This window comes from Cyprinus carpio, chromosome A21 (assembly GCF_018340385.1).
Source record: "Cyprinus carpio isolate SPL01 chromosome A21, ASM1834038v1, whole genome shotgun sequence".
Classification (NCBI taxonomy): domain Eukaryota; kingdom Metazoa; phylum Chordata; class Actinopteri; order Cypriniformes; family Cyprinidae; genus Cyprinus; species Cyprinus carpio.
In genome coordinates, this window is record NC_056592.1 from 811561 (window position 1) to 821560 (window position 10000).

General features: G+C 30.9%; 1 protein-coding gene across 1 annotated transcript in view; it reads left to right on the forward strand.

Annotated features, from left to right (window-relative positions):
- The window catches only part of LOC109102320 (WD repeat-containing protein 7-like), a 276531-nt gene that overhangs the window by 7084 nt on the left and 259447 nt on the right, over positions 1 to 10000 (forward strand). The window contains 5 exon segments of the mRNA XM_042778494.1: positions 565 to 667; positions 1629 to 1764; positions 2872 to 3120; positions 3497 to 3717; positions 6691 to 6886. Coding sequence (XP_042634428.1) covers positions 565 to 667; positions 1629 to 1764; positions 2872 to 3120; positions 3497 to 3717; positions 6691 to 6886 — 905 coding nt within the window.

Consider the following 10000-nt stretch of genomic DNA (forward strand, 5'->3'; position numbering starts at 1 on the left):
TTCCTATATAAATATAACCACATAAATACATACATACACACATATGTACGGGGTGCACATGGGTTTAGTGCTCACACTGCACATTAAATATAACTATAAAAAAATTTAATTAATAAACAAAATGATACATTTTGATAATACTATTATATTTTAAAATAAAAAATGAGTATTATATAAAAATACAATTATTTTATAGTACACATAAAAAACACAATATTAATATTTACAATTTTCTTTTTTTTTTCACCATTTCAAAATTTTCTGCGTTTTCAAACCTTAAATTAGCAAACCTATATTTTAGCGGGTTGTAAGTCTGTTTTAGCGCTGCTGAGTGTAGTGTGTTAGTGAGTGAAATGATTTTCACAGTTTTTTTACCTGCATACCACTTATGTGCACCCCTGCATATGTACACGCATACATAGAGTTTCAAATAAAATTGCCAACAAATAATCACACACTCACAGAAATCCAGCAGATGAGCTCACACACTTACACACTACTTGTGATGTCAGAGCTACGGACTATTAAACTACTGCTGCTGAACAGTGTGTGTGTGTGTTTCAGCTGTCTCCCAGCGAGCGAACACTTCCGGAGCAACGTCGGGAAGAAGGCGGAAGGTTCGATCCCTCTTTTGGTCTACAGCATAGAGGACCGCGCTGACAAACAGGTCAGACACACACACACACACACACCAATAAAATTGAGAGAAAAAAGTCAAAATTGCGAGAAAAGAGTCAGAATTGGGAGATATAACTCGCAATTGCAAGAAAAATGTCAGAATTGTGAGAAAAAGTAAAAATTGTGTGAAAAAGTAAAATTTGCGAGAAAAGAGTCAGAATTGTGAGAAAAAAAGTAAAAATTGCGAGAAAAGAGTCAGAATTGCGAGAAAAAAGTCAGAATTGTGTGAAAAAAGTAAAAATTGCGAGAAAAGAGTCAGAATTGCGAGAAAAATTCAGAATTGCGAGAAAAGAGTTAGAATTGCGAGAAAAGAGTCAGAATTGCGATATATAACTTGCAATTGCAAGAAAAATTTCAGAATTGTGAGAAAAAAGTAAAAATTGCGAGAAAAGAGTCAGAATTGTGTGAAAAAAGTCAGAATTGCGAGAAAACGTCAAAATTGCGAGAGAGTCAGAATTGCGAGATATAACTCGCAATTGCAAGAAAAATTTCAGAATTGCGAGGAAGAGAAAGGAAAAGAAAAAAAGTAAAACCGTCCAAGAAAAATTTCAGAATTGCGAGAAAAAAGTAAAAATTGCAAGAAAAAGTCAAAATTGCGAGAAAAAATCAGAATTGTGAGAATTGGAGATATAACTTGCAATTGCAAGAAAAAGTAAATTGTGAGAAAATAGCTGGAATTGTGAGGAGAAAGTCAAAATTGCGAGAAAAAGTCAGAATTGCGAGATATAACTTGCAATTGCAAGAAAAGGTCAAAATTAAGAGGAAAAAATCAGAATTAAAATTGAAAAAGTGGAAAAAACAACTCCATCTAGTGGCCATTTTCATGTTTAGCAGCCTCCATACGCACGTGGCTCAGAGTTCAGCCCGCTAGCAGTGAGTGTGTTTGACGGCTCGCTCTGGAGCTCTGGATGTTTGCAGACGTTGATGTTTCTGTGGCTGGTCTCCTGCAGCTCCTGATTTGTCCGCCCGTGACACGCTTCTTCCTCGGACGGAGAGAGCTGCTGATCCAGGGTGACTCTGCGGGGCGACTGACGGTGTGGAGCGTCCCAGAGACCTCGCCCTCACAGCCGCTGTCCTCCGCCGCAGGTACACCACAGAATCAAATTCACCAAAAACACACTGCTGACAGATAAAAAAAACTACCAAACTTTTAAACATTGTTTTCATAAGCCTAATATTATACTTTTCACACATTACAAAAATATTAACATAATTTTTTTAACTTTCTTTAACCAATATAACATTTAAAAAAAACATTTTTTTTCATAAACTGAATATTATAAACAGTATTGTAAATATTTTTGAACAATTTTAGAACAAACTTTGAATATTAAAAACATTAATATAACAATTTTTTAAAAAAAAATTTCACAAACTGAATATTGTAAACAGTATTTTAATTATTTTCTTGCACAAATTGTGACTTTTATGAACAGTTTCTAAAAAATATAAACATAAAACTATTATAAACAGTATTGTAACATTTTTTTTTACTTCTTTTCATAAGCTAAATATTATAAAAATCAATGTAACCTAAAAAAAAGAACTTTCTCCACATAAAATATTATAGTCTATTAAAGTATTGAGTATTAAAAGTAGTTTTTCAACATTTTTACAAACTGTGAATATAATAAACAGCATTGTAGCTATTTTAAAAAAAAAAAATTTTCAAAAACCGAATATTATAAACAGTTTTGTAGCTATTTTTTTATTGTAATTTTTTTTAATAGTATATTAACAATTTGTTTTATTTATTTACTTTTCATTCAGTTTTTTTTCACAAACTGGATATTATAAAAGGTATTGTAACTATTTTTAACATTAATTTTTTTTTTTATTTTAGACAAAAGAAGTGTGAAAAAACACTACTTCTGTGTGGTTTCCTGAAGCTAGCAACACCGATTCTGTTGTTAAATGTGCATATAATGAGGTCACGTGATAAATGGAGTAAGAGAGTAAACAATGAAGCATATTAATCTTTAAAAGTGTGCATGATGCATTATGCTGGCATCAGCTGTAGATTTGTTCAGTTTGCTGTAGTGCGTCGGTGTCGCCCTCTACTGTGTGTGTTCAGTACTGCACCACACACACTGCCCTCTTGTGGCCACCTGTAGTATTACAGAGACTGATTCCTGCATGTAACAGCACAGAAACATGTTTAAGTTCACGACACTCTTTCCTCTCCTACTGAAGAGCTTGTGTGTTCTTTTTTATTTTGTTTGCAGGATTTCTTCTGTAAGTTAAAGCCGTCTCCGGCGGGCATCATCGACCAGCTGAGCGTCCAGCCCGGCTCTAACGAGCCCGTTAAGGTGACGGCGAGCGTCTACATCCCGTCTCAGGGCCGACTGGTGTGTGGAAGAGAGGACGGCAGCATCGTGCTCGTTCCCGCTACGCAGACGGCCATCGCTCAGCTGCTGCAGGGAGAACACATGCTGCACAGAGGTGCCACACAATGTTATTGTTCTAAACATTTAATAATAAGTATTATTATTATATTTACAGTGTTATTTATTATTTGTAACAAATGTAGGATTTTAATATAGTTTAATATATGTTGTTGTATTTATTTATTTATTATTACTGTTATTATTAATTATTAAACATTCATTTTTATATATTTATTATTATAAATGATTATTATTATTATTAATTATTAAACATAATTTTTAATATATTATTATAATTAATTATTAAACATATTTTTATGTATTTATTTATTTACTCTTATAAATAATTATTAGTATGATTCATTCCTGTGTTGAGAATGAACTGCTGGCTCTGGCTCTGTAGCTGTGTGTGTGTGTGTGTGTGTGTGCAGGTTGGCCTCCTCACCGCACTCTCAGAGGTCACAGGCACAAGGTCACGTGTCTGCTGTATCCACACCAGGTCTCTCCGCGCTACGATCAGCGCTCGCTCGTGTCCGGAGCCGACGACTTCTCCGTCATCGTCTGGGACGTCTTCACCGGCGAGATGAAGCACATCTTCTGCGTTCACGGAGGAGAAGTCACACAGCTGATCGTACCTCCGGAGAACTGCAGCGTAAGCTTCCTCCACACACGCACACACACACACACACACACACACACACACACACACACACACACACACACACTAACCAGAATCAGACAAAAGGAGGGTAAAGTAGCGTTTAGCATCGAGTGGGCGGGGCTTATTGGACCAGATACTCCCTCTGATTGGTCAAGAAGGATGGCTGTAATTTTATTGAAAATGCAGACACAGATTTCCATTTGTCTCAGATACTCAGTTACTATTTAATTTATCCAATTAATATACAATTTTAATATCAGCTGTATCATTTATGATTTATCGCCAATAGTATAAATGTGCATAATTAAAATTAATAAAATAATTAACTGCTTATAGGTACTGGCCGGAATTTTATGTGTTGTGCATCTCTATTTATTAATATATTTACAAAAATAATTCTGATATTAATCATCTTTTTTTTCTGTCCATTAGTTTCTACTTCATCAAATGCAGTAAAGCGCCTCTTATTCACTGGATAAACAAAAATATGAAGAGTTCCTTTGCAAAAACAAAATCTGTTTTTAACAATTCTCAGAAATCATGTTTTTTCATTTGTGCATTCAACTTATCTCAATCAAACTGCTGTTGGTTTTTTTTTGACTAGGTTAAAAAATAAAAAAACAGCAATAACACAATAAAACACAAGAAAAAACAGGTTATAAAAACATGGCTTTTGAAAAAAAAAAAAAAAAAAAAACTTGAGTTATCTGTTTTTTGCAAAAATAAACTCTTCACATTTAATGTATGAAATCAGTGTTTCAATTTATAGCGTCATTCATTTATTATTATATAGTTTTTATTAATACATTTTTAAATCATTTTAGTCAGTTTTAGTAATTTTGCTGTCTTTTTTTTATTTTTCTTAATATTTAGAATTTGATGTTTTTATTTGAATTTTTATATTTATATTATAACAGTTTGTATTTATATGTGTTTCATTTTCATTTAAGTTAAAATGTTTTAGAATTTTTTTGAATTTTTTTTTGTCCTTTTAACTTATTTTTATGTTTTTTTTTTTTTTAATGTCTGTTTTAATTCAGTTTTAGTTATTTTACAAACTTCAGGTTAACTAAACAAAGAATGATAAATGTTGCCTTGGCAACTAGCTGAAAAAAATAAGTTGTTATAAAAATATTTTAATGTATTCTGTTAATATTTTATTTTATTTTTATTTTATTTTATTTTATTTTATTTTGTTTTATTTTATTTTATTATTTTATTTTATTTTATTTATTTTATTTTATTTTATTTTGTTTTGTTTTTTTTTGTTGGAGAAATGTTCAGGTGATTTACTCTGTTGTTTGTTCAGGCTTTCTTCACTGCTCTGAAAGGTTTCTCTCTAGACACTGAAAAGTTCATCCGGCTCCAGACGCTGAGTCTCACCTCGGTGACCAAGACTCGGTGACCAATTAGACACAAACCTCCAGCACTAAATGTCAGACGAAGAGGCTACGAAGCAAAAGAAACGGGAGTGCTGTTGTCATGGAAACGCTCCGACCTTCCCTCCTTAAGTCATGCATGACCTTTGCTGCAGGATCGGTCGTGTGAGGCTGACCTGCAGTGACCTGCTTTTTAATTCGATTCACACTGATATCATTCTCACTGTCACTGTTGGCAGCTTTTGTCTTTCTCTGTGTTAGTGTTTTTTTCCATGTTGTTGGCATTTCGTGTATCCGCGGGCTTTTATTCTGTGTGAATGAACGGGACAGCAATCGATCATGAGACTGTTTGGGTGTTTTATTTTTACCACGAAATAAAGTCGTGCCTTTTGAGCTTGTCCCGCGTGAGACTGCTGATGTGACTGACCGGCTCTGAAAGAAAACTTCAGCAGATGTTGAATAGATAAAAAAAAAATTGAGGGTGTTTACTAGCAATTTCTGAGTGAAAATAGTTTCCTTTTTAAATTTTTTAAATAAAAGTAAATCCTACACCATTTCTTTCAGTATATCTGCTAACAAATAAATTATTCCCACCATTCTTGACCAATGAGAGACGACATCTGGACTTCTAATTCCCCTTGAAATGAATTTGAAATTAAATTAAATTAAAGTTATGTCATTTGAGCCATAAATTAGCTGTCATGTGACTTTGAAATAAACTTTAAAAGAGTAAATAGTAGAGTAAAGAGTTTAAAATTATTAAAATATTAATGAATTAATATAATTTTTTTCTTGCTATAGCCCATATTTATTTATTAAAATATTCTCACTTTTTTTAAATTTAACTTCTGTTTCAGCATGTTTAATAATCTAGTTTTATTTATTTGTTTGTGTGTATATGTTTATCTATTATATATATATAGTGTGTGTGTGCATATATATTCTATGAAGAGTAATACTTTAAATATTAATTAATTTAAATAATTTTCTTTGCTATAACTCCTATTTATTTATTAAAATTCTCTTTTTTTTAAAATACTGTTCTAGCATTTTTACTAATATATTTATTTATTTTTACTTATTTATATTTTTATTTTTTTATATTTATTTTTTTTTATTTTTTTTTTTTTTTTTTTTATGTGTATTTTTTTTATATATATACATACTATAGTACTGGCATGTGTGTTGTTTATTATATTATTATTTTACTCCATGAAATTTTTTTTTATTGTTTTTATTTTTGTATTTTCTGTTTTCATTTTAATTTTAGTTAAAGTATTAGTAGTTCTTGGCAACTAGCTGAAATAAAGTTTTTTTTTATATTTTGTTTTATTTCTAGTAATGGAAAGTTTTAGTTTTTTTATGGTTTTAGTTTTAGTTTTCTGTAGTAGCCCTGGTTCTTCATTTGTTACTCACTTTGGATAAAAGCGTCTGCTAAATTGAATAAATATCAATGAAAGATTCTTGACCAATCAGAGACAGCATCTGGCCTGCTAAGCCCCGCCTTTCTTGACTGCCTGTCGTTGTATTTTAGGCTGATATCGTGATCGTGTAAGCACAGTGCTGGTTTGCTCTGGTGTTTCAGACGCGCGTGCAGCACTGCGTGTGTTCGGTGGCCAGCGATCACTCCATCGCTCTGCTGAGTCTGAGGGAGAGCAAGTGCATCATGCTGGCGTCCAGACACCTCTTCCCCATCCAGGTCATCAAGTGGAGGCCGTGTGATGATTATCTGGTGGTGGGCTGCTCTGACGGGTCCGTGTACGTCTGGCAGATGGACACAGGTGAGTCTGGGCTCAGGGGTCATGCTCATGGTTGCCTAGCAACGGTTCAACTCGTCACATAAATATACAATTCAAGAATGTGTGTATATATTTGCCATTTTGCAGATTTCATCAGATTTATAAGGTTTTTTGGTTTTTTTTGTAGCCGTTTGGCTCTGATGACAGACTTGCAGTCATTCGTTATGATAAAGTATGCATGATTTATCCATTATCAGCCAATATTAGAACGTTTTTAGAGTTGGTTGCTACTGGATATTTTTAAATATAAGTTTTTTTTTTTTTTATTAACTATAATAATGTTTAATTTTTATGTTAAGGAAAAAAATAAAACATATTGCTATTAAAATCATTACAAACACAGCGCTGTTTCGTTTCTGAATGAATCTGCATTTTTGAATGATTCTAGTGGTGTGTCTTTTTTTCATTGCTCTTGAATCAGTTGTTTGAACGAATCGATTTCAGTTTTCAGAATTTCAGTTATGTGAATTATTTAATATGCCAATGGATGAATACCAATGGATTCTATTTACACTAAATGAAAATAGTATAGTTTTGTGAGTTTTTTATTTTTCTCTATGTATGCTCGATAATTCATTCAAATAAATGTGATCTAACCTCACTATTTCATCTCTGGATCTGATTTGAAGTGGTTGTGCAGAATTTGTCACGTTGTGCATTAAAATCGTTTAATGCACAGCTAGCCGTGTGTTATCCCTTACTAATTTTAGTTTTTAGTGTTTAGAATTTTTTAGAAGAAATAGTGTACAATTTTTATATCAGTCAAAATGTTTGTCAGCCGTAATATAAATATACTGTACATAAAATAAAAATTATATTTATTGACATCAGCCAGAATTGTGCATCTACAGTTATTAATAATCTGATATTTTTTTGTGTGTGTCCATCAAGTTCTTCATAATCAAATGCAATAAATTGTCTTTCATTTGTGCGATATTAATTCACTGGATTATACAGAAATACGGTATATATGATCACATTTAATATATAAAACAAGTGTTAATTTAATAGTGTCATTGATATACTATTATATAGTATTTATTTAGTATTATAGCTTTTATTTTTATATTTATTGTTTTCATTTAAATTTTTGTTTTTTTATTTTCATTTTTCTGTCTTTATTTTTATTTCAGTTTGTCATTTTAATACTTTTAGCATAAACACTTTTCTTCTTTTTTGCCAAGACATCATTTCTAATTTTCTCTCTATTTTTCTGCTGATATTAATATATTTTTTACTTTTTATTTAAATATCTTACCTAATATTTACATTTAGTTTTCAGCTCCAATTTTTTCAGGGCAAAAAACGATGTATCGGTTTTTTGGATATTTACATTTAGTTTCAGCTTTTTTTCACCGATGTAAGGTTTTGGTCATTTGGGTGATGGTGAGTGATTTGAGTAATTGTTTTTTATTTTTGTGTTTTATTTTGCTTGTTTTGTTTGTCTTTTAGTGTGTCTTAGTGACTCGATTAGAGAGTGGTACTGAATCTCTGTCTCGCTCTCCTGCTGCATTAGACACATTAGTGTTTTATGTATCCACTTTCAGCCGGGTATTATGGGAGCTGAGTAGAAGAGGAAACACACACACACACACACACACACACTCATGAGATGCATCAGTGTTTAATGAGTGTAATGGATTTGTCTGGTGCTCATTTTGATGTCTGGATGTACAGATAGAAAAACTGATGGATGCATAGACAATCCAGTGTTAATGTACTGTCATTAATATTAGGGATGCACCAATACGGATACTGATACCGATATGGATACCGATACTGATACCAATAAGGATACCGATACGGATAGTGATACCGATATGGACACTGATATCGATGCGGATATGGATATGGATACTAAAAACAATACCGATAAGGATATCGATATCGATACCGATATGCATACCGATGCGGGAACCCGTAACCGATATTGATACCGATATTGATATCGATACTAATAATGATACGTGATATGGTTGCTGTTTAGGATATTGATATTAATACTGATGCTGGTAATTGTTACCTATATGTTTATAGTAATAACAACAATATTGTCGATACATGTGTTATCGATACTGATACCGATATCGATACCGGTATGGATATTGATATGGATAGTGATACCGATACGGATGCGCGATACAACAATATCCCTGTCTCACATACATCACTGGAAAGTTTGTTCTTCGGTTGTAAAGCGTATCGGAAAAAATTATATCAGTGCATCCCTAATCAATATACTATTGTACTAATGTAAGTTGGTTTTATTTAGCTTTTAATTATTTTTATTTCGGTTTTGGTTTTAGTATTTTTTTGTACTTGAAATTATTTAACTTTTAAAAAAGTGTTTTTGTTAAAATTTTCTTTTACATTTTTTTCTCAAGTTTTAGTAATTTTGTTGTGTTTTTTTTGTTATTTTTATTAATTTAATTTTTTAAATATTTATATTTAGATTAATTTTTTCAGTTTTAGTAATTTTAATACATAAAATTACTTTTTAATGTTTGGTAATATTTTAATTTTAATAAAAGTTTTAGTAATTTTGTTGTGTCTTCGTCATTTGTATTAGTTTTAGTTTTGTAATATTTCCCTTTAGCTTTTAATTATACTTAATCCCCCCGCTTTAGTAGTTTCAGCAATTTTAGGGCTTGAATTTATATATATATATATATAATTATTATTATTTTTTTATTTTTTTAAAATATACATTATTTTTTTTTAAAGTAAGTTTTGGTAATTTCGTTGTGTGTTTTGTCATTTGTGTTAGTTTTAGTTTTTTTTAAATATCTTGGTTAAGCTTTTCATCATATTTACTTAAAAATTTGTGTTTCGTAATTTTAGTATTTAAATGATTTTTTTTGTTAGTGTTAGTAATTTAGTTGTTTTTGTCATTTTTATAATTTTTTATATGTATACATTTTCATTAATTTTAATATCAGTTTTAGTTATTTTAGTACTTTAAATGAACTAAATAAAATTTGAAACTAATTGAAAATGTGATTTCTTTTTTAAAATATATGTTTCAGGTCAGTAAATGTTTTTTTGTTGTTGTTTTTTTCCAAAATACTCGAATTTTAAAAATGGTTTTAATTTTAG